Source organism: Rhodamnia argentea, chromosome 10 (assembly GCF_020921035.1).
Source record: "Rhodamnia argentea isolate NSW1041297 chromosome 10, ASM2092103v1, whole genome shotgun sequence".
Classification (NCBI taxonomy): domain Eukaryota; kingdom Viridiplantae; phylum Streptophyta; class Magnoliopsida; order Myrtales; family Myrtaceae; genus Rhodamnia; species Rhodamnia argentea.
Window position 1 is genome coordinate 12,442,913 of NC_063159.1, and position 22,193 is coordinate 12,465,105.

Consider the following 22,193-nt stretch of genomic DNA (forward strand, 5'->3'; position numbering starts at 1 on the left):
TGCATCTCATGTAAGAATCTGTCAAATCTGTTGTAAAGGACTATCCAGTCAACATAGCAAAAAAACAGTCACCATCTAACTTGCCCTCGTTCCTAGGTTAAATAAAGAAGGCGAAGCCCACAGTTAATGGGCACACCTGTTCTTCACGCACAGACTTTCTCAAAGAGATCCCCATTAAATGCCTACATGGCCAATCCGAAACCCTAAATTTTACTGGGCGCACCACGTGAATGGGACCATTTGTGTAAATTCATGAATGCAGATATTGTAGACGGACTTCCGAAGAGACTCGTCGAATTTAGCGACCAAGATAAGTTACATTTGCGTGTGTGCATGGATTCAATACAAATGATTTGCCCATTCCAGGTACTGTTTTACCTTAACTTGGAACGAGTCAGAACGAGCCAATAAATGATGGTTGAAATGTGGTGAATTCCTCCATGTTTTCAAGGTCCACAAATTAGAATACAGCAGGAACTATTTAACTTCTTGAAGAGCTCTCTCACCCCACAACAATGGCCTACACGTATTAATAGCACCCACCCTCACGGCACCATAACTGTCTTTTAAGTAGTCTACGGTGAATCATGAGCAAAAGAATGTCTAAATGGGACTGTAACTCAGTCCTGTTAACATCAGCAAACACAAAAGGTTTCTTGTTTTTGCTCTTTTGGCCTGAGAAGCGACTGTTTCATCCTTTTACAATCATCGAGACCGACAGCGATATGTGCCAGACATTTTCCCAATAAACAGTGAACAAGCTGTGGGAAAGAGAATGGTGGGATTCTCAGTACTTTGATGATTTCAAAAGGGTCCTTATTGCTTCTGACGAATTAAGAAGATTGCCTCAGTTATTTTTAATAGGGTTTATCTTTTAATGGCGCTTTTACTTTTCTCAGCAAGAAGCTCAGCACCGCACTTAAATTCTTGCATGCGGTTATTCATTTTTGTGCTCTCCCTCTCCTTCGGTCGTACCTACGTAATTTTTCATGAAATCAAAGATGTAGATTTTAGTAGGAGGAGATGTATCGTTACATCACGCAACATCTAGATGAGTACGCGAGTCAATGGCTTTACCTACTCCTTTCCATGACATGGGGGGACCAAGGGAGGTGCCATATTATTTGAGATTTTACATTTCGTACGCATAAACGTAATCTACATTCGTGTCGATCGTTTCTCTCCTTCTTATCTTACGCCATAGCGTACCGATTTTGAGATTAAGTAAATTGACTCCTACTTCACTCATGGACATGTTGTTAGGTACTCTTTTTTTTTTTTTTTGGGTTGACTTTACACTAGGAGTCTATGACCTAGCAAATGAAAAGTGCGTAATGATATACGTTACACATGCATCTTAACAAATCTTTTCTTAAATCTTTTGAGTTTGCACGACTTGAAACCAACAAGCACACCCTATCTATTAGAGGACCTGAAGATCGAGCGAAGACAACATTTTTCTTCTTTGGAATTATGTGGAAACCAGTTGATTCAAATTTTACATACCACAATATCTTCTTTTTTCTTTTGCAAATAGTGATTTTTACATGAAACATCTTACAGGATGGGAGGTATGATCTCATGCCATTTAATTCACCCTTAAATCAATAGCTCTTAGAATCTTTTTACAACTCAACCTGCGATGCATTTTATCTATACAAATTCTCGGTTAGGATTTGAGTAGGCGATGATGTAATAATATAACGACGTAGTCTTAAACCGCAAGTGTTATGAATATAAAAAATTATTTAGCAATCATAACATGACTTGCTTCTGATTTTATGTCTAGCATTCCACCGTTATATTGTCATGCTAATATGATCCTGCTCAATTCTACTCATTACTCATTTCTTTCCGGACCAAAAATTAAAAAAAAAAATTATTTAGAACTCAGTTTTGTTATTTCCCTTCAAATTATAACCTAATTCATCCTTTGCCGTTATTATCTTTAGGATCATATATGTTCACAGTCCTTTACTTGCTTTCATACCTATGAAAAAAAATAAAGTCTAAATCTCTTTAATAGCAAGAGAGAATTGCGGTATTGTGTGCTTGTCAAGTAACTCGAGCTTCCGAAGTATATTCCCAAAGATAGCCAATAACTAGCCGATTCAAAAAATGAGTGTGAACACTCAGGTGTTAATTGACAATATGGTTACATAAAAATCGTCGAAAACCTTATCTTAGGCTAATAATTGACTCATACGCCTAGAATAGTAGGGAAAGGGGAGAGAGAGAGAGAGAGATATTAATCTTTGTCAAGACATTTTTAAAGTAGGTGTTGCGGTGGTTGGTCCTGTGTTTTCTTAGCTACTTAATTGCTTTATCTTCAAACTCTAGCATCCAACCACATAAAATAAAACCAAAAAAAAAAAAAAAAAAAGAAAAAGAAAAATCTCAAAAAAGAATAATAATAAAAAAAAAGAATAAGAGGATAACAAAAAGAAAAAGGAAAAAGAGGAAGGAGGAGGGGGGTGGTGGTGAATAAGGACAAAACAGATATTAATGAATTGAGCAGCAGGATCTCTCGTCTCCTTCCCTCGTCCCTGTTCTTCCTCACCGTCTTCCTTTCCTCCCCTCTTTTGAAAAAAAAAGGAAATAAACATGGTAAGCTTTCGTGGAAGGAGACGTTTTCTCGTTCCTCCAGTTGTTCGTATCTTTCTCTCTCCCGCATATATAACTTCCAACTCTCGTTCTCTCTCTATCTGTCTCTCTCTCTCTCTCTCTCTCTCTCTCTCTTCCCCTCTTCTTCACTGAATTAGTTAATTAGTTGATCTCTTTGTTGGCCATGAAAGCTGCATCAAGAAATGATTTGAAAAAGGGGGGTCAAATCAAGAACAAGAACTGAACCAGAAAGAAAGTGAGACACAGAGAGAGAGAGAGAGAGGGAGGGAGAGAGACAGTGAGCGAGCTCCCCTTTGATCCGTTGGCAGGTACTTCTTCGCCCCCCAAAAGCCAAAAAAAGTAGCAGAGAATTCTCATTTCCACGATTCACTACTCTTCATCGAAACAAGAAATATGCAGAGGCTTACGTGTTCCATCGCCGAGAATTTTGATCTCTGCAGAAGGAAAAAGATGAGGGAGAGAGAGAGAGAGAGAGAGTGGTGGGGGAGGGGGGAAAGATGGGCATCTTTTTTTTTTTATCAGCCTCCCTACTAATCTCACCTGACTATTTTTAAAACCTACTCGCTCTTGTCATAGTTCTTGTTTCTTGTGTTCTTATTTTACCCACCCTTATTTTTTTTCAGGATGGGAAAGTTGCAGACAAGCAGAGCGATGGCAGGGAGCTGAGATTTTCCTATCTCGTGTGAATCGCTCCATAAATCTCACGCAGGTGGGTGATGCTGTCTCGATTCATTTCTTTCTTCCTTTCGGGCCATGACCATGTTGTCCTCTTTCTCTCTCTCCTCTTCTTGGGTGTCTGCAATCTCTCTCTCTCTCTCTCTCTCTCTCTCGGTATTTGTCTTGATGATTGCAAGTGAAAATTATGGAGTGCAGAGATTGATGGCGATGATGAATGAATGAATCACGTGCGCCCAAAACAATGTCTAATTTGATAACGATAATGAATATATAAATGCAGAGTCCTTTCATACTCTCTCTCCTTCTCTCTAGAGATATAAATATGGATAAACATGGCTGTCTGCAATTACTTTTCCTTCCTCATCTCCTTCCATCCTATTCCTACCCCCCTCTCCGTCTCCCTCTCTCCAAGCTTGAAACTTCAGAAAAGATCAGAGAGAAAGAAAAGTGATGATGACAATCGCATCAAAACTTTTGATACTCAACACGGATTTTTTCTTGGTTTCTTGATTTTTGTTTCTCAGGTCATTCATAAGTAAGTTCAGCAACAATTACTCAGATTGACTCATCGTATGGGTTGATTCTTGATTCCACACTCACCATCAGTGTGAAAGGTACTTCTTTCAACTCAAAGCTCGATCTCTGTCTCTCTCTCTCTCTCTCTCCCCCGTGACTTGCTGAAGCTTCTTTCCGCTCTTTAGGATAATTGCTTCACGAGCTTGTCGCTTTGTGTTTGATCTCAATTTCGCACATGAAGGTGATGAAGCCCACTGATACCCCTTCTCTCTCTCTCTCTCTCTGCTATTTGTTTTGTTCAGTGAAAGAAAGAAGATTGACGTGAAGTGAACAGTGTCGATGGCGACTTACTTCCACCAGAACTCATCTGACCCAGATGGAGCCCTACAAACCCTCGTCCTCATGAACCCCACAACCTACGTCCACTACTCCTCCGATGCCCCTTCTCAGCAACAGCCACCCTCGGCGGTCTTTCTCAACTCCTCCGCCGCCGGGCCGCCCCCTTCCCAGACCCAGCAGTTTGTAGGCATCCCCCTACCCGGCCCGGCCGCTGACTCGCAGCCCTCATCCATGCACGTCCACCACGACATCTCCTCCATGCATGGCTTCATGCCCCGCGTCCAGTACAACCTCTGGAGCCCCCTCGACCCGTCCACAGCGGCGCGTGAGGCCACCCGCACCCACCAGCAGCAGGGCCTCTCCCTCAGCCTCTCCCCGCAGCAGCCCCCGCCCCCGGTTGGGTACCGTTCCTTTGTCCGGGCCGAGCGCAGCGGCGATGGAGCAGTGGGTTCTCAGCCTCCTCCAGCAATTTCAGGCGGCGAGGATGTGCGGATCTCGGGTGGGTCGCCATCGTCGGCCTCGGGCGTAACCAACGGCGCTGCAGTTGGGTCGGGCATGCAGGGGGTGTTGCTGAGCTCCAAGTACTTGAAGGCCGCGCAGGAGCTTCTCGAAGAGGTTGTTAATGTTGGGAACAGCGGAATCAAGGCTGAGATGCTGAAGAAGCCCAGCGGGCAGAGTAAGCCGGCCGGAGAATCAGCGGCAGCAAAGGAAGATGGAGGTGGCGACGGCAGCGGTAAGCGCGGCGCAGAGCTGTCTATGGCGGAGAGGCAGGAAATTCAGATGAAGAAGGCTAAGCTCATAAGCATGCTTGATGAGGTAAGGCCTACATGGTAATTATATGCATGACCAACTTCTCATATAACTAAAATTGAAAAGTTATGGAGGACTTTTGGAAATTAAATTGCTTTCTTTAATGGACTATAGAGAGAGCTTTCAATTCAAGGAATTTTTTTTGTAGTGGGTTGTTCCTTCTTAACTCTAATCGAAGTTACATGCTAATTAGGTTAGAAACTGAGTTCTATTAAACGTACAATGCGGTCCAATTAGCCCCCTCAAGTTGGATCCTTGTTTATATCAGGTTGAACAGAGATACAGGCAGTACCACAACCAGATGCAGATCGTGATATCCTCGTTTGAGCAAGCCGCAGGGATCGGCTCAGCAAGGACGTACACGGCCCTTGCGCTGCAGACCATCTCGAAGCAGTTCCGTTGCCTCAAGGACGCGATAGCGGGCCAGATTCGGGCTGCCAATAAGAGCTTGGGTGAGGAGGATGGCCCCGGAGGGAAGATCGAAGGCTCCAGGCTTAAGTTCGTCGACCACCACCTCCGGCAGCAGCGGGCTCTCCAACAATTGGGCATGATCCAGCAGAATGCTTGGAGACCCCAGAGAGGACTCCCCGAGCGATCAGTCTCGATTCTACGCGCCTGGCTCTTCGAACACTTTCTCCACCCGTAAGCGACATTCTCGATGATCATCGTTCAGAACTGTTGCCTAAATCATAATTGACCCAAATTGCTGAAACTGTTCTTTCCATTTTTATGTTTAGCTACCCGAAGGATTCGGACAAACACATGCTGGCCAAACAGACAGGGCTAACTAGAAGCCAGGTATAATTTACCCATCTTTTGTCCTAATTGATTCTTAATGCTGTCGAGGTTCAGAGATTAAGTGGGCATCGATTGCAGGTGTCGAATTGGTTTATAAATGCTCGAGTTCGGCTTTGGAAGCCAATGGTTGAGGAGATGTACATGGAGGAAACTAAGGAGCAAGAACAGAATGGCGGAGGAGCAGAGGACAAACCAAGCAAGAGTGAACACGAGGACTCAGCTTCCAAGTCCTCTGGCCTCCAAGACAAAACCCCCAACTCCAACGAGAACGGCACCAAGACCTTCAAGCCCAGGGAGATCACCTCGAGGAACCACGACACCCCTGCTATCTCGACAAATTCGGCTTCCTCCATCGGGGGAAACGTCCGCGGCAGCAATCCTGGGTTCACTCTCGTTGGCCCGTCGGAGCTGGAAGGGCTGACACAAGGGAGCCCGAAGAAACCGAGAGGCGCTGAGATGATTCCAAACCGGAGCAATGTCTCGTCCTTGAATGTCAACCCCAAGCTCGGGGAGGCTATATCGATGAAGTTTGTCGATGAGGGGCAGGGCCGCGATGGCTACTCGATCATTGGAGGAGGGCCTGCCAACTTCATCAGCGGGTTTGGGCAATACCCGATCGGCGAAATTGGGAGGTTTGGGGCCGAGCAGTTCGCTCCTTCATTTTCAGGTAGCGGGGTCTCTCCCACATTCTCTGGGAATGGTGTCTCCCTCACTCTGGGCCTTCCACACAGTGAGAACCTCTCTCTATCTGGTGCACACCAGAGTTTCCTCCCTAGCCAAAACATTCAATTAGGAAGGCGAGTCGACATCGGAGACACGAACGAATTCAGCACCATCAACGCTCCCATCCCTCACTCTTCATCTGCGTATGAGACCATGAACATCCAGAACCGAAAGAGGTTCCCCGTGCAGCTGTTGCAGGATTTTGTGGCCTGATACACAGGACCCACGGATGATTCTCTGCGTCATCAGAGTTGGGGATGTTGGATGATGCAAGATGAAGAATGGTAGTGTAATCTTAGGTTCAGGACCGGGCTTTTCTCAATTACCTGTTTCTTCCTTTTGCCTGTTCCCTCCATTATTTGGGGAAGTAAGTAAGCTGCATGGTAGTGTAAAGAAAGCAAATTATAGGCCTATACTTTTGCATAGAAGTACTTTCAGTTAAGTTAGACAGCTCTAGGATTTCAGAGAGATGATTGGGGATTGTATATTAATTTTGTAAGTTATGTTGATGGATAGAATGTAATATCACAATACTTAGTCTTGGGTATACCATTATATACTGCTTGGTACTGTCGAGGTTTGATCTACCAAATGCAGAGACCGGGAAAAAAAAAATGCTTCAATCCTGCGATTGCTTGAAGAGATCGACGCCCTCAGAGTCAATCTTTTGAAGGTATGTTATGCAGCAAAAAGTCCTAAATTGCTAATCCTACATGTCCGCACATCCTGTTAACAAAGCACGACGCAGAAAAGACCATGATTTCGAGCAATATACTCTTCCACTCCTGTTATTCAGAACCATTAAAATGGACAAAAGGAAACCCACCATAGTAAATGAAACGCAATCTTCGGGGACGTTCATAGCTGCGCAGGCACCAGGAATATTTCAAGCTTCGAGCCTTTTCATTACCTAATGAAGGAAGAAGAATTGAAAGAGACCCTTGATATTGCAGATGAATACAGTCGAAACCTTCAGGAGAATGTTATATGCAGGTGGACTTCAGGAAGACAGTGTCATCATCACCATCATCCAGGAGAAGCAGGAGGAGATCTCTTCAGTCTGTGTCATGGCAACAAAAAGAATTGAAAAAAGGAGAAAAAAGACACAGTACTGGGATTTACTTTCTTTGAGTCAATGAATGTTAGAGTGGAAGAAAAGGGGAATAAATAAATAAAAGCTAATAGAAGTCATATTCACAGTTCAAGAATCCAGACTACTTTTCTCTCCTCTTAGCAGCACTTAACTTTTTTGACTTGTGCACTCTCACTCCTTTCTTGATAATTATCTCAGACACAACCCCAGAAAATAAAAAATAAAGATAACAAAACAAAACCAACAGAAAAGTAAGGAGAGCTTCCTTCTATTGAGTCTTATCTCATTAGAATAAAGCTGAACTTTTGACAATTGCCTTGCATGCTTGCGCACATCTTATTCCCAAATCAGAACTCTTTCTGATTTTCACTTTTGTGGCTTTACCCACGATGGCCAGGAATCTCATGATGAGGATGCATTTCACCATCCCCGTAATCCTGTTGCTTCAGAGAAGGTACACAAAAGGAACTTAGTGTAAAATAATGAAAAGTCTCTGTCAGTCAACATTTACATGGGAAAGCTATTGGATAAGACACCTCACACAAAAGCTGCTACAACAGTGTCCTGCTGAGGTGGGTCTCCCTATGAACTATGCTTTCATGAACTTTCACGAATTAATGAGAGAATAGCCACAAAAATAAAGAAAAAGCTCTTGCCCCCGTCGGAAAAAGATGAAGAAGAATCAGTCAGGACCAGGACAATTATAGCATTCACAAGAATGACAATTATTTGCGGAGGATCAGTTGTGGAAGGGAAAAAAGAAAACAAAGAAAAGAAAAGAAAAGAAAAACCCATCTAAGAAGAGATCAAACAAGGAAGCAAAAGGAACAGGGGAGTAGACTTTAGATAGCAAGAATCTGGTACGGTGAAAAAGACGGCTCAAATTGTTTATACGAGCTTGGATAGCCTATAAAGAGGTAATGCTGTTATGACCCAATGCCAAAACTCTGGCTGTAAGACAAGCATATCCCAATCATTGCCGCACTTCATGTGATTGACACGTGACAGTTCCCACCCAATAAGGCTAGTAACTCCGAACAAGAGGTGAAAAAAGGATACGAGAGAAGTTACTTTCTGATTCAAAATATGCAGAGTTGGAAAGAGTTGGAATACCAACATCTCTGACTCTGGAAGGAGTCCTCCCTTTGAAAAGTAGTTTTGAACAGGATAAAGAAACAACCAAACACCCATCATCCAGAATTCAAACGAAAAACTACTTACTGAAATGGTTGTATCAGGTCTTGCAAACCAGAATTTGGAAAATTCGAATGCAAAAACATTTCCTTATTGCGTCACTTTCCAGAAAAGCGATTGATTAGTTTCTTGGCGGCAGCAGTGAAACTGCGGCATAGAATACATCCTCGCATTTGCACAAAGAACGTTACCTGAGGATCCGACCAATGAGAATTGAGAATGACAAAATGAGCCAAACTATTTGGCAACCAACTGTACAGCTAGTTCTCTTCAGCATTTAGGCCGTAACATTTAGCAACAACACTACAACCACGTTGGAGGACAACAATTTACAAGCAAAAGCTGATTTTGCACATGCAACAACTGACAACTCCATGACAATCAGGGTTATCTGCAACCAGCCAGCCAAAAAAAAATCTGTAAAGTTGAAAATAGAAGATCAAGGTGTGCTAGATCTGCCATGGTTCCCATCCAAAATGGTTAATCTTCTCTTTGCAACCTTCGACCGGTAACACCATACGTCAAATGCCTCGGTTAGATCAGGATACCGGATATAGTTGTTTCCCAACCATTCAGTCAAGATTTCTGCTTGATCTCCCGACGGCAATGTAAGCACCAACGAAACGAAGGTAGGTTCCAGTGATTGCCAAAGCTCACCATCCACTTTAAGTTCCAAAGTCTCGTCACCACTGGACGTGGCGGAATCTATGGCAGCTTTGGCGACTCTTACATATGGAAGCCAGACCTTGACTGCATGCAGCCTCTTTGATGCTGGCAAAATGACATTCCCATATGCGATTGACTCTAAAACCTTTGATGCAACTTCAACAGTCTTCAATGTCATCTTGATCGTTTCACCATTTGGTTCTGGATTTGATGGATGAACTATCTTCACAACTTTATCTGATGCATCCATCCAACAGATAACCAAATCCCTCATTATCTCTAACTTTGTCAATATCTGACAGGCCCATGATAAATCAGATAAATAGAACTGAAGTATATGCAGTGTCTCAGAGGCTAGCTCCGATGACTCGCAAAACAAAGACTCTAGAAAACTGTTAAATCTTGCAAAGAGTCTACTCATGCACTGTTTTACCTCAGATCTTATCTCATCATCAGCTTTTAGTAGAGGTTCATCGTCGTCTTCAGTGAGCATGTACTCAAGTTGCTCTTGAGCTGATGTCTTAAGACCGTTCATATCCAGAGGTGGTGACGATGTGGCTAGTTGAATAGCTGCCCGAAAAATCCTCATAATAGCTAATGGATTCACAGGTTCAAGGCGGGAGAGAACCGGCAATACTTGCGATCCCATGCCTGGTATTGCTTTAAGAATCTCCTCCTCCTCAGTCTCTTCCCATGGGACTGCTTCCAAGTAGTTTACACAAGCAGTGACGATCTGTGAGCATTCAAGCTCCACGGCCACACGAAGAATGCCAAGTGCATTCCTAACCCCATGCCAAATATCATCCCTTGAGTTTTCTTTAACATAAAATAGGCGCAGAACATTGACATGGGAGTCAAAATCTGATTCCTGACAGTATACCTCAACACAGTTGCGGGAATCAAGGATCTGACATGTTGGCCATTCCTCAGATAGACGATCTGCAAAATACTTGCTCTTCTCTATGAGGATGTGAGAATGACAGTACAACCAATCGTCTCGGCCATCACTAGTCCGCAACCTCACAACAGTGTCGCTGCTTGACCGATCACCAAAGTAGCAAGGAGCCATTGCTTCAGTGACCTGAGCTATGGGAAACCCAGCAGTCAAAGCTTGACAGATGAAAGTCAACTTCACTATAGTTGGATACAACTTTTAAATATTGGATCTTCCGTTATTTAAAATGTATATCTCTTGGAAAATGAATAGAGTCCTTATCACACTATCTTCAAACAGTGCCAATATCAGCATATTCTAACCCAATATTTATGTCATTGAGCATCATTCAAATGCAGCTCATTGTACGGCAAAGTATCTACAAGGGAGCTAAGAAAATTCATTCAACTAATAGTATCTACAAGCACACAAATGTTGGAAACAAAAGGAGAAGCAGATACATCGATAAAACAAGAGTGACATCACATACAGTTGACTCCATTAGAGTAATGAGCCCTAAGATGTTTGCTTGTCAGTCATCTTTTAGAATAGACAACCTGCAGAAGATCCAAACAGCTAATTAGCTACTGGAGTTGAGATTCTTCTCTGGAATTTGGCAATCATACCATGTAGTCTCCATAAATGATGGAGCTAATGTCCTTTGATCACGTAAGAAAATATTGGAAGACTTGGACTAAACTGCATGAGTGATGATATTTTCGAGAAGACATATTTTCACAGGAGATCAGAATGCTGATGAGAGAAAATTTTAAGTTTTTACTTTTTTTCTTTCAGATATTATAGTTCGTGGGACCAAACTCCATATTCTAATAAGCAAACAAGTTCTCGTTGTTGTAATACGATTGTTCTTTGAGTAAATACTTGAAAATGAAGTATGTAAGCAACTTTCGATATCCTTTCTTTCCTTTTCAAATTTTCTGACTGTCCTCATTTTAGAAAGAAGTCAAGTTTGTCACATGTACTATCATCATGTGTAAATGTACGTATAGACATGTCAATTGTCACCAATACCCCAGGGCACCTAATAGTTCCTATTGTCATCATTAAAAAAGCATTCACGGACGTTTTTCAGGCGCAATCTTTTCCTTGGGATAAGAAAGAAAAATCGACATCTTTTTTTTCCAAGAAAGGATGCATTAGTTTGAATATATAATTCAGGCAGTAAGCAAACTAAGGAGTAAAGAGTAAAGACACGTCATCATAAAAAACTGAATGATGCCGATCTCTCAGGGACTTTGCCTAGAGAAACTCAAGCTACAATTTTACCAAGCAATGGAGATTCTGCTGCAAAGTGCGGAAACAGAGGACCAATGAAAAATATTACTGATGCTCCACCCACTCTATCAAGTGGAACTGGGAGATGAGAAACTTCCTGAGAAGTCACTTCACAATATCGGTTTCCATGAACAGAAAAAAAAAAAACCCACATTCCTGCGACATTATTTTATAATGTCCGACCTCCAGTTCGAGTAAGAACTTTTAGGGACCACAGATGCAGAGATTCAGAGCATGTGTGAATGCGATGTTACTTGTACTTTAGGCTTTTCACTATGCCTAATTCTGATGTTTTGCTGCATATTAATGAGAACCAAATGAAGGCATCCACCTTTTGATATAGTAGCTTTCCCCTAACAAAGAGATTAATTCCTAATTTAAGAAACATAAAGAAAAAAGAAGATGAGATTAATGTTAATCTCATTGAATAGCTTTGCTATCTTCCACAGTTTATATCCACTAGTCCCAAAAGTTCGAGCCAAAAAAACTCTCCTTGGTTGTCTGTCCTTATGACAATTAACTAGTGTCTACGTATCATTGCATTTGGGTTTTCAGTCAGTGACAAATGCAGCATCAGGCACAGTGAGAATAGATGCCGTAGGGAAAGTTCACCGAAACCACAACTTAAATTCACCAAAGAATCAGCTTGGGTTCCACAACTTACACCACAATCTACAATGCAGAAGAGGAATAAGAGAAAGAGCAAAACATTATGGAAGCACAACAAACTCAACGTCCCGTACATACTCAGTCTCAGGCCCACCACAGAAGTATACTACATTCGAAACGCCGATCATCCAAACGAGCCGCACAATCGGAGTTACCAGGAGCGCCCTCAGGAGGCGTTCCCGGAGTGAGCTCGAAAACCATCCAGAAACCGACAACAGCGGACACCATCCTCTCCAAATTTCCGGAATGCGAAAGAAGATAACCGAAGCAAAGTAGATATCGACAACGAAAAACGACGATCAACACCGCAAAAACAGGAGAGCGAGACTAGCCCAAGATCGTTCTACCTCTTTCGCTGCGAAATGGGCGAGACTCATGGTATCCTTACTCGAACGAGTAGCCTTCGAGTGCGGGAACGAAATCGAATCAGGGAGACGTCGGGGGAGCCGCAGGAGGTCCAGATTGGGGGAGAAGAAGAGGTTCGGAATCCAGAGAAATCGGGCGCGCCATGGGAGATTGAGAGAAGAAGAGCAGCCCAGAGCACGCGAGCGAGCGAGCGAGCGAGCTCGATTCGTGTGCATCCATGGTGGATTTTTAGCTTTTCGCGAGTTTTCTTTTGCCGATAAATCGATTCGACTTTTATTAAATTCACTTGAGAAATAAAAAGAAAAATCACATATTTTACTTTGGACACCACGTGTCATTTATTCAGCGGTTATTTTTGAAAATCACAGCTTGCCCTCTAAATCTCAAATTTATTTCGCACAATTGATTTTTACAAAATTAGCGACATCAAGATGGTAATGTTGTACCATACGGAGGTGATGGTGCCGGTAAAGGTGCGAGTTCTCGTGACGAACCTTTTCCTAGTCCTGGTGAAGATAATTTTGAAGAAACTAATTGCAATTTTGGACGCGAGGCGGATTCGAGATTGTAGTGAAATTTTATGCTTTTTCTAAGTTAAAAAAAAAATTCAAGGCAGAATTAGAATTGGATTTAAAATTTCGGGCTAATTTTCTTTTGTAAAAAAAAAATTAATACTATTTTACTTTATGTATAGTGAGAAAATCTGGCTGCAAACTTGTTAGCAGGCCCAACGTCCTCAATTGAATCTATATCCACACGCCACGAGGTCCGTTCCATTGTCTTCAATTGGGAAAAAAAAGACCCAATTGTCTGGGAACAATGTTCACTTTACTTCCACGTCACGCTCTTTTACAGTCCTTTTTGCTTCGCAAAAAATAAACGATTTTAAAAATATTTTTAAAAAAATTAATTGATTATATCGGTTTAGATGGTTAGCCTAATGAAAATGGCTTCATCCTCGACAACAATTTATATCAAAATATTTTCATAGAAAATGAAAATATATATTTTGTTCATAAATTTTTGTAAGCAATGCAATACAAATAATTATTTTTAAGAATTTTTTTTGGTAAACATAAATTTTTCGCGAAAAAATTAACCCTTAATTAAATATCCTATTCTCAAGGGACGTGCAAATTGATTGACGAGAATAGAATCCTCTAATTGCTATGACCAATTCGGATTGTCGGTCCTTCGTTCCCTAGCATTGGTGGGACTACTTTGTGTGCACATGATCGGTTTTCTAGTTCTCCGACACTTTTTTTCCCACGTCAATTGGATCATGGGATGAGAACAAGGTGCGCTTTAGCATCGGGATCGGGAACAACCGGCGGACATGATTCTAACGACACGAAATTGCTGTAGAATTACCGATCTCGAGGGTAGCGGGAGCTCTGAAATCAGGCGGAACATACCGCTTCATGTGTAAAGAATGTGCGATTTGGTTCGTATAAAGCTTAGATCGAAGTTTCGTGTTCGAGCTTTGGTCCGAAAGGGACGGAACAGATGAAGGAAAGTAAATCGAGCTCGGAAGGAGGACAATAGCGGAGGCATGGTAGGTAGGGAATCGTCCGTAACTCAGCCGTTGACTTCTAACTTGTTGACTGGACAAGGAAGGTTGACTCTCGTCTGCCCTCTTTGGAATTCTTGCCTGCTTAGGGCCATGGTGCAGCGCGACAACCGTCGCATCACTTAGGAATTTGAAGTTCTCTTGCAATTACAAAAAATGGAGCTGGTACAGAGGTTGTCTTCCAACTTGTCAGAATTGTCCTGACTTTTTTCTTCCTTTTTTTGTTCCTCGTGCGTCTCACGGCATTTTTCAAATTCAAACCGCTTAACTTATCTTCCACGATTCATCGATGTCTTTGTATTGAATTCAAGTCCTAACGCTCGATGCGCTTCTTAAACCTTGGGAAACCTTTTGTCCCGAGAGTTGATGATTGTAGTTAGACTGCGAGTAAGAGATCTCGATCGTCCATCGCAAAACTTCTCATGTATTTGCCTATTACGGCACGTTATACAATCGAGATCGGGAGTTAAGATGAATCACACGATCGAGAGGTCGATTCATCAAAAGATCATGGGAGTGCTGGAAGCGTGAACTGCAACAAAGTTTTCTCGACAACCTGCCTCTTGGGCATCGCTTGTAATCCCAAAATCGAAACCGGTTCGATAATTTATGCGTATCGTGCGTTAATCTCCGTACTTGATTTGAACAATGCCGCTTAACAAGTTTCGAGTATAATTTTGATTTTTGATGGGCTAATTTGGTTATGCTTGAGGCACACTTTTCCAGATCTTTGGACATGCTTATTATTATTATTTTTGTGGTCGGATTCGGACATACTTATCGAAATGTAAAGAGAACTGCCGAATGAGAAGAGGCTTGGCAGTTGGCACTCAAATGAGATGAGAACGGAAGAAAAGAGGCTTTTCAGGAGTGAACTCAAGAAAATTGAGCCTGGGAGAGAGAGAGAGAATGGGATTCCGGGCAGACCCCACCAACCTAGTACGTGCTTGACCGTTGACTCGATTTGTCCTCTTGTCGAGTAAACGCTGCTGATCGGATGGACCTTTCGGAGACGATGTTTCTTCTTCTTTTTTAAATATCTGTCATATCTTTAACTCCCGTCTCTTTAACTTTTACTCTCTCTTATCGCGGAGTGCGAGAGTAGAATCTCACACCTATTATACTAGTGTCTCCACTCTCCTAATCCCCGACCGGCTCGATCGCATTTTTATTAATGGGTTTATTCAAGGTTACGTATGAATATGAGGTGTCGAAGCATACTTTATTGCTTCTGCACGAGATTTATATTGATAATGGTGCTCTCGAATGTACTAAAAATCAATATATTTTTGGTAAAGGTTCAACATTGTTCTTATATTTGTATTAGAGAGAGAGAGAGAGATGACTAACGTATTCCACTAATTCAATTGACCGACATTGTAGTGCTTATCTGTTTTCCGAACCCTAGTCAAGCCCGAAAAATTCTTTGATATTAGCCGTCGCCAAAGTTTCGAAAGATTACAAGCGAAACTGTATGAGAAGCAAGAACTTTCTACGGTGTCTATTTGACGGCCGACGCGCAATTTACGAAAACATTATATATATCGCGTCACGCTATGAGCTCCCTTGCCTTATATAGTGGCAATTATCACACGGCTTGTTCTCGGTCTCCCAGTGTATTGTCATGCGATGCAAGATAAGAGGGTTTTGCTAGTATAACAGTTTTTGTATGAGTAACGATATGTTGTGGGCTCCAAATTCTCTAAGCAGTGGACCCGCATCAATTTCTAATTATTGGTTATGTATTTTTTTTGCGGCCCAGAATATGTTAATCTCACAGTGAATTAAAGGCAGTAATATGATTATTCTCAAAGATAAGGTGGTCACTGTTTCTTTTTCGGCGAGATTAAAGAATGAACGTTCATGTAGAGAGAGAGAGAGAGAGAGAGAGAGAGAGAGAGAGAAGTGGGGTTGGATTAATTATGGAATGTAGTCCCGGGGAGCCGCTCGATTCAAACACAAATCTTGACCTAAAAATCAGTAAAGCCAATTTGGGAATAACCGACTTTCCCGTCTTTGAATTCTTGAACCAATTTTGAACTTATTGAATTGAATGTACGACTTAGACCATAAAAAAAAAAAACAAACAAACAAATGAATGTACGACTAGTTTCGAAGACTAGTAAATGTAGTAAGTTAATGATACCAAATATATTATATTACCTTTGGGAAGGTGAACTGAGGGCACAAAATAGGAAACAAAATCAATCATTTATGTCTTGGAAATTTATTTAATTTTAGGTCAAAGTCTTGGATATTTATTTTATACACATCTTTAATAACGTGCCATCAATGATCCAAATAAAACCTGCCGCGGCACATTGTCTTCTACTTGCGTGTACATTCAATTTTTGCCAATTGACCAAAATGCCCCTGCTTTGACCACCGAAATCGGCATTGACCAGCAAGAAAAAGACCCCCTCTCTCCCTCTCTATTTGAACAAAGAGAGCCGCTTTTTCTTACCAGCACGTAGCCTCCTTCGTTCACACTATCTTCTTCCTGTTTCATCAATCTCATCCTTCAGCTGCTCATGTTCGATCATGGAAAATGTTCTTGATGTCCCTGAGTACTTCACGTGTCCCATATCTCTGCAGCTCATGAGAGACCCCGTGACCGCCGTCACCGGCATCACCTACGAGAGGGAGAGCATCGAGCGGTGGCTTTCCGGCAGCGAGAGTGCTACCTGCCCCGTCACGAAGCAGCCGTTGGCAAAGGGCTCCAACCTGACCCCGAACCACACCCTCCGCAGGCTGATCCAGTCCTGGTGCGATGAGAACGCCTCTCAGGGGGTCCATCTCGTTCCCACCCCGAGGGCGCCCCTCGACAGGTCCTACTTGCTTAAACTCGTCGGAGACATCCAATGCGGTCGATCGGCCATCGATGCCCTCAGACGCATTGAGATGCTTGTGGTAGAGACCGAGCGAAATCGAACTGATATTGTAGAGGCTGGCGTTCCCAAGGCTATACTGTCGTATGTTGCGAAATGTTGCCAGGAAAGCCGGACCGTCGGTCTCGAGGAAGCATTGAGCATACTAGTACTACTTCGAGTCCCATCCACAGATTATGCTAAGCTGCTTCTCGGCCAAAACGATCGGATCATCAAATCACTGACTTGGGTTTTAGGTTGTGAAGTCCACAATCGCATCACAGTGAGATCACATGCGCTTATAGTCCTCAAGACGATGATCAAAGCGGCGAGTTCCTCAGTGCTAGAAAGATTGGAAAGCGAGTTCTTCCGAACAATCATCGGTCTCCTAAGGAATGGCATCACCCGACAAGCGCAAAACGCGTTGCTCCAAACATTGCTATACTTGTGCCCATGGGGGAGAAACCGTGCGACGATGGTGGAGCACGGCGCTGTGTTCGAGCTCGTCGAGCTGGAACTAGGGTTCCCGGAGAAGAAGACCACTGAGCTAATCCTCGGAGTCTTGTTCCACCTATGTTCTTGCGCCGAAGGGAGGGCTCAGTTCATCGGCCACAGATGCGGGATCGCCGTGGTCTTGAAGAGGATTCTGAACGTCTCGCATGCCGTGGACGAGCGGGCCGTCCTCATACTTTCGAATTTGAGCAAGTCTTCGGGAAATTCGATGTTTGTCCGGGAGATGCTAGTGGTCGGAGCTGTGCCGAAGCTTTGCTTGTTGTTACAGGCGGATTGCGCGACGTACCTGAAAGACAGAGCTCGAGAAATACTCAAAACGCACTTCGACGAATGGAAGAAGTCTCCTTGTATCGATGATACGCTCTTGACTAGGGTTACTAGGTGAGTGCATGATTTCCTTTTTCCTTTATTTTTTTTTTTGGGGGGGATTTTTACGTAAGATGCGGTTTCCTTTTTACTGCCAACATGGGAAAAGAAAGTGTTAATATTCCTTGCAGTGTGTCAGCAGAGAAAAGTCATTAACGATGATCCTTTTCGTACTGATTGCGACTTTTGACCAGGACATAGCTGTCTAATGCATTAGTTCTAAGTTTCTATTAGAATGTTCAAGTTATTGTTTCCAAATTATTTTGTCTCAATTTGTTCTCGTGTTTAAGAATTGGACTACTGTAAGATCCCCAACCAATGTAACAAAAAAATGCAATAACCATTTGATAAGTAACGTGTGTCTTTGCAGTTAGTTTTGCAACCGAATTTCTTAATGTGTCGACAACCCCAATGTGAATATGGAAGTTATTTCTTAATCCAGCAATTTATCTAGTAAAAATGCTTAAAAATTTTATATTCAAATCTTTCAATATTATAATAACTGTTGGTCATCACTCCCGCTACAACCATGACGACAAGTGCCATCATGTACTAAACAATTATAAAAAATTGCAATTAATAAGTTCTAGATCTATGGTGAAGAGTGCAATTTGGTGGTGTCTATTGGAAAAAATATTAGATAATATAAGAAATGACAATCGTAGGAAAAATGTTGGAAAAGACAACAAAAGTAAAAATAATTGTCTGAGTCGTGTAAGTACTGTTCTGGAAGATAATTCCACCCCTCGGGGTACGAAAGTTGGTGCATAAGGTTTCTAGCCGCTATCTTTCCAAAATACAACAGACCTTCTTTTATATTCCGTACTGAATATTAGAAGAAACAGGAATAACGTTATGTGTATAACCCAGAAAAGAAGAGAAACTAAAGAAGGGAAAATTCTCTCTTGTAATTTTTTAGATACGCTTTTGCAGTTGTGGTTTGCGAATTTATATTCAAACAAAAAGAGCTATTAAGAAATAGCCGTTAGAAAAGAGCCGTTAAGAAAATCGTTATAAGACCATTAGTAAACGATTAGAACACTAACCGTTAGAAAAATCGTTATACGTTCGTTGGAAATCTGATCGTTAGAAAATCGTTATACGACCGTTAGAAAATCGTTATACGACCGTTAGAAAATCGACCATTGGAAATATTGATGGCTAATCATTGCCATCATAATTTTATCAAAACCATTGTAAAATAATATTTCAAAACTATTGAAATATCCAACAATCCCCCACATATTTCAAAAAGTTTTGAAAAGAAAAAATAATGCTGGGTTATTGAAACGTAATGCATTGGAACTAGTGTTGATTAGGCTATGTACCAACCCTAGAAAGAATGAAATATAATTTACAAAATCATTGGTGAACTATAAAAATTCTATGAACCAAGAATTCCTTTTTATGAATTATGATTTTCACCAATTACATTATACTCCCACAAGATTTGCACTAATAGGCCATGCACGTGCTTGGATTATTCATAAGTGCTCTAGAGATTTTCGCCAAAAGTTATCATAGTAACGGCCTCACTCCACACTTATATAAATGATGTCACCAAGTGTATTCCGCAGCTTAAAACACCACTAATAATAGCTATAGAATACATTAAGAGCTTAACTCAACCTCTTTTTCCTTGCAGCCTTGCATTATTCTCACCTTAGAAGGGACAAAATTTTAATAGCGCATCACTATATCAACTTGTGACTTGTTATTACCCACATGAACCTAATTCATGAGATCGCCCGAGGCGTCCGACCCCCCGATCTTCCTCCTCTAATACCAACCAAAGTCAGAGTCGTGGCATCCTAGGCTCGTCATCACTCACCTAAAAAAAAAATTGTCAACGAGGAGGAGTGAGATAAAACTCAGCAAGTTACTTCCCTAAATCACCAACTAACAAATCCAATAACATGAGCAAGCACGATAAATCGAACAAGTATCCTCATTCTAGCGACCATTCATGGTATTCGACTAGAGATAATCCACATACAACAATGCCATAATGTATTGTGCTACATTAAGAGCAAGACATGACCAAGCACCAAAGGGCGTGTCAAGTGTCAATATTGTAGTTAAGATAATCAAGTCATGCAACAATGATAATGTCTCGTACCGCCTCCAAGACCAGCCCAGTCACACAGCGGGGCCTTCCCATAAACTCCATGAGGTAATTCCTTACGAGCGTGCAGCTCATGTCCGCGAACCTCACTCGGTCCACATTTGTGATATGCAAGACTATGCCCAAGAACATTACCAATACATGTGGTATACAGTGTTAAGTTATGTCCCACAACAACTTTTACTAATGCGAAAAGTAAAGCAATCTATATTTACATGTGTACGCATATGAAATCAACCCCCTATCATTTCGAGAAGAAACGAAGGCTAAAGCGAATAGGCCAAACTTCCATTGGATATTCAGCTTTCACACCATACAAACTGACTAGCTTCAACCTCGCCTACTACCCATCATTGAATCTTTACTCAAGTACCAAAATTAGAGCAACCCGGTTTAAAAAAAATAATAATATGACCAAGACTTTCTGAAATTTCTCAACTGGACGCTCCTTATTGGCGCCACCCAAATTTAAAACCACCCGACCCCTAAATCCACAACCATCAACGACGGTTTCAACCTTCCCACTGGCATGCAGCTTTTTAAGTGCTTCAGCCCCTTCCAATGCTTTTTGTGCTTCGTCAACCATATCTTGCTCACCAAGATCATCTGCTTTCTTCAGCTTCTCATCTATCATCTTTTGAGTGCGATGACGGAGCAACTACCAGCAAGGGAGCCAAAGGTGGTGGGCCGGCTTGGCAGAGGTTGCGGCAAAGGTGCCGTGTCCTTATTGATTCAAAAAAAGTAACCTACTGCGAGGGATTCGCAATCTTATTGATTCAAAAGGAAATCGGACCACGTCTCTCCTCTATGCCGCCGCCTTCTCGTGGCAAATAACCAACTCGCAGCCCACGTTTTTCACTACTCGGCACATACACGGTCATCAATATACTACCACCCGCGACCCACCTAAAGCTGGAACTGACCAGCCACACCTCTAAAGCTTTAGGCCCCGTATATAAAAAAGCATCGGAACCGTAAAACCACACTCAAAAGTTGTACTCGACACCCATCCAGTTCGAGCCAATGTCGCTCAAGATCATTGTCGACTTCCAAACCCATTTTGCACACTCTCACAGTTTCGCGACTAAGGACTTCCTCTACGTTTCCCGTAGCCCGCACCGGAGATGCACACGGTCGGTTTGTCACGAAAACCCCTACATATCAATACGGACACAACTCAGCAGCTCTACCACCGAACGGTCCACCGATTTTGACATACATTGAAGGAATTGGTGAGTGGGTTAGAGAAGTTACTCGCCTGGATTTCCACGCGCACTAGAACCACCACGGATCGTTGCCACAGCTCTTGAGTTTCCATGGAGGCGAGCACAGCCGAGAGACTGATGAGAAGCCGAGAGGAAAAGCTGCCACAATCTCGAGTCCATCTTTCCCTCTTCTTTGTCCGTGCGGCGCAGAGAGCAAAACGAGCGAACGAGGAGGGAATGGCGTCGTGGGTCTCTGGCGTGAGGCTGGCGGAGTGAACGAGTTAAGCGAGGGTGTGTTCCACGAAAGCGAAGAAGGAGAAGAGATGAAGAAATCGGAGGACAAAAATGAGAGAGAGAGAGAGAGAGAGAGAGAGATCTGTTCTATGGGTCTTTACCCAAGAAAAGAGGAGAGAGAGATGAGAGTTGTCAAAAATTCAGTTGCGGGAGGGGGCCACAAAATGTGCAGGTGGCGTGAGAGAGGGGTGACTGGCATGGGAGGGCTACGTAGAGGCGAAAGGTGTGTAGTTAATAAATAAATTAAAAAAAATGCCCCTTCACGGTTCAATCACGAATCAATTTCAATAACTAAGTCCACAAAATAAAGGAACACCTCCGGTCCCAAATGTCGCATCCACAATTCTCATAGTCTCGAGATAATCCATCGTGCCAAATATAAAGCAATTCTTTCAAAACTCATTCGTTACGTCCCATCGTATGAGTCGGCTTTATAATCCATTTCGTCTAACTTTTATTTATTTAGAACTGTAAAATGGGGGTTTTACATAGCCAATCACATAAGTTGGATTACCATCATTGTTGTTTTTCTTTAACTGACTTGTC

The 22,193-nt window shown here is 42.4% G+C and overlaps 3 protein-coding genes and 1 long non-coding RNA gene across 9 annotated transcripts; 3 read left to right on the forward strand and 1 right to left on the reverse strand.

The window, feature by feature from the left end:
* Window positions 1-2,707: 2,707 nt before the first annotated feature.
* On the forward strand, window positions 2,708-7,044 carry LOC115757623 (BEL1-like homeodomain protein 1). Of its 3 annotated transcripts, none has more exons than XM_030697924.2 (7): window positions 2,708-2,933; window positions 3,249-3,334; window positions 3,828-3,935; window positions 4,120-4,974; window positions 5,237-5,610; window positions 5,706-5,766; window positions 5,845-7,044. In XM_030697924.2, exons 4-7 carry the CDS (start codon window positions 4,159-4,161, stop codon window positions 6,700-6,702), a joined length of 2,109 nt encoding a protein of 702 aa, XP_030553784.2. In that variant the 5' UTR covers window positions 2,708-2,933; window positions 3,249-3,334; window positions 3,828-3,935; window positions 4,120-4,158; the 3' UTR covers window positions 6,703-7,044. The 3 variants fall into 3 exon arrangements, with proteins under 3 accessions (XP_030553784.2, XP_030553781.2, XP_030553785.2); XM_030697921.2 differs by having other exon boundaries at window positions 3,828-3,917; window positions 4,122-4,974; XM_030697925.2 differs by lacking the exons at window positions 2,708-2,933; window positions 3,249-3,334 and having other exon boundaries at window positions 3,578-3,917; window positions 4,122-4,974.
* LOC125312747 lies at window positions 2,940-21,718 on the forward strand. The gene is made up of 3 exons (XR_007196794.1): window positions 2,940-3,104; window positions 16,147-16,182; window positions 21,704-21,718. It is a non-coding gene; the product is annotated as an uncharacterized LOC125312747 (long non-coding RNA).
* Window positions 8,997-12,938, reverse strand: LOC115757624 (BTB/POZ domain-containing protein At3g05675). 4 transcript variants are annotated; one of them, XM_030697928.2, is made up of 3 exons: window positions 12,689-12,938; window positions 10,867-10,933; window positions 8,997-10,523 (listed from the first exon to the last, which is right to left on the reverse strand). In XM_030697928.2, the coding sequence occupies exons 2-3, from the start codon at window positions 10,876-10,878 to the stop codon at window positions 9,216-9,218; spliced, it is 1,320 nt and encodes a 439-aa protein (XP_030553788.2). In that variant the 5' UTR covers window positions 10,879-10,933; window positions 12,689-12,938; the 3' UTR covers window positions 8,997-9,215. The 4 variants fall into 4 exon arrangements, with proteins under 4 accessions (XP_030553788.2, XP_030553791.2, XP_048127884.1 ...); XM_030697931.2 differs by having other exon boundaries at window positions 8,997-10,528; XM_048271927.1 differs by lacking the exons at window positions 10,867-10,933; window positions 12,689-12,938 and adding an exon at window positions 10,630-10,853 and having other exon boundaries at window positions 8,997-10,584.
* Window positions 16,759-18,084, forward strand: LOC115757644 (E3 ubiquitin-protein ligase PUB24). Its single transcript, XM_030697957.2, has one exon. It carries the CDS (start codon window positions 16,819-16,821, stop codon window positions 18,040-18,042), a length of 1,224 nt encoding a protein of 407 aa, XP_030553817.1. The 5' UTR covers window positions 16,759-16,818; the 3' UTR covers window positions 18,043-18,084.
* Window positions 21,719-22,193: the final 475 nt, after the last annotated feature.

Coding starts and splice junctions, on each gene's coding strand:
- LOC115757624 (XM_048271927.1), bottom strand. CDS start 10,691: ATGCTGATATTGGCACTGTTTGAAGATAGTGTGATAAGGACTCTATTC. Junction 10,585..10,629: donor CTATTCATTTTCCAAGAGAT/ATACATTTTAAA, acceptor AAAGTTGTATCC/AACTATAGTGAAGTTGACTT.
- LOC115757623 (XM_030697924.2), top strand. CDS start 4,159: ATGGCGACTTACTTCCACCAGAACTCATCTGACCCAGATGGAGCCCTA. Junction 4,975..5,236: donor TCATAAGCATGCTTGATGAG/GTAAGGCCTACA, acceptor TGTTTATATCAG/GTTGAACAGAGATACAGGCA. Junction 5,611..5,705: donor TTCGAACACTTTCTCCACCC/GTAAGCGACATT, acceptor TTTTATGTTTAG/CTACCCGAAGGATTCGGACA.
- LOC115757644 (XM_030697957.2), top strand. CDS start 16,819: ATGGAAAATGTTCTTGATGTCCCTGAGTACTTCACGTGTCCCATATCT.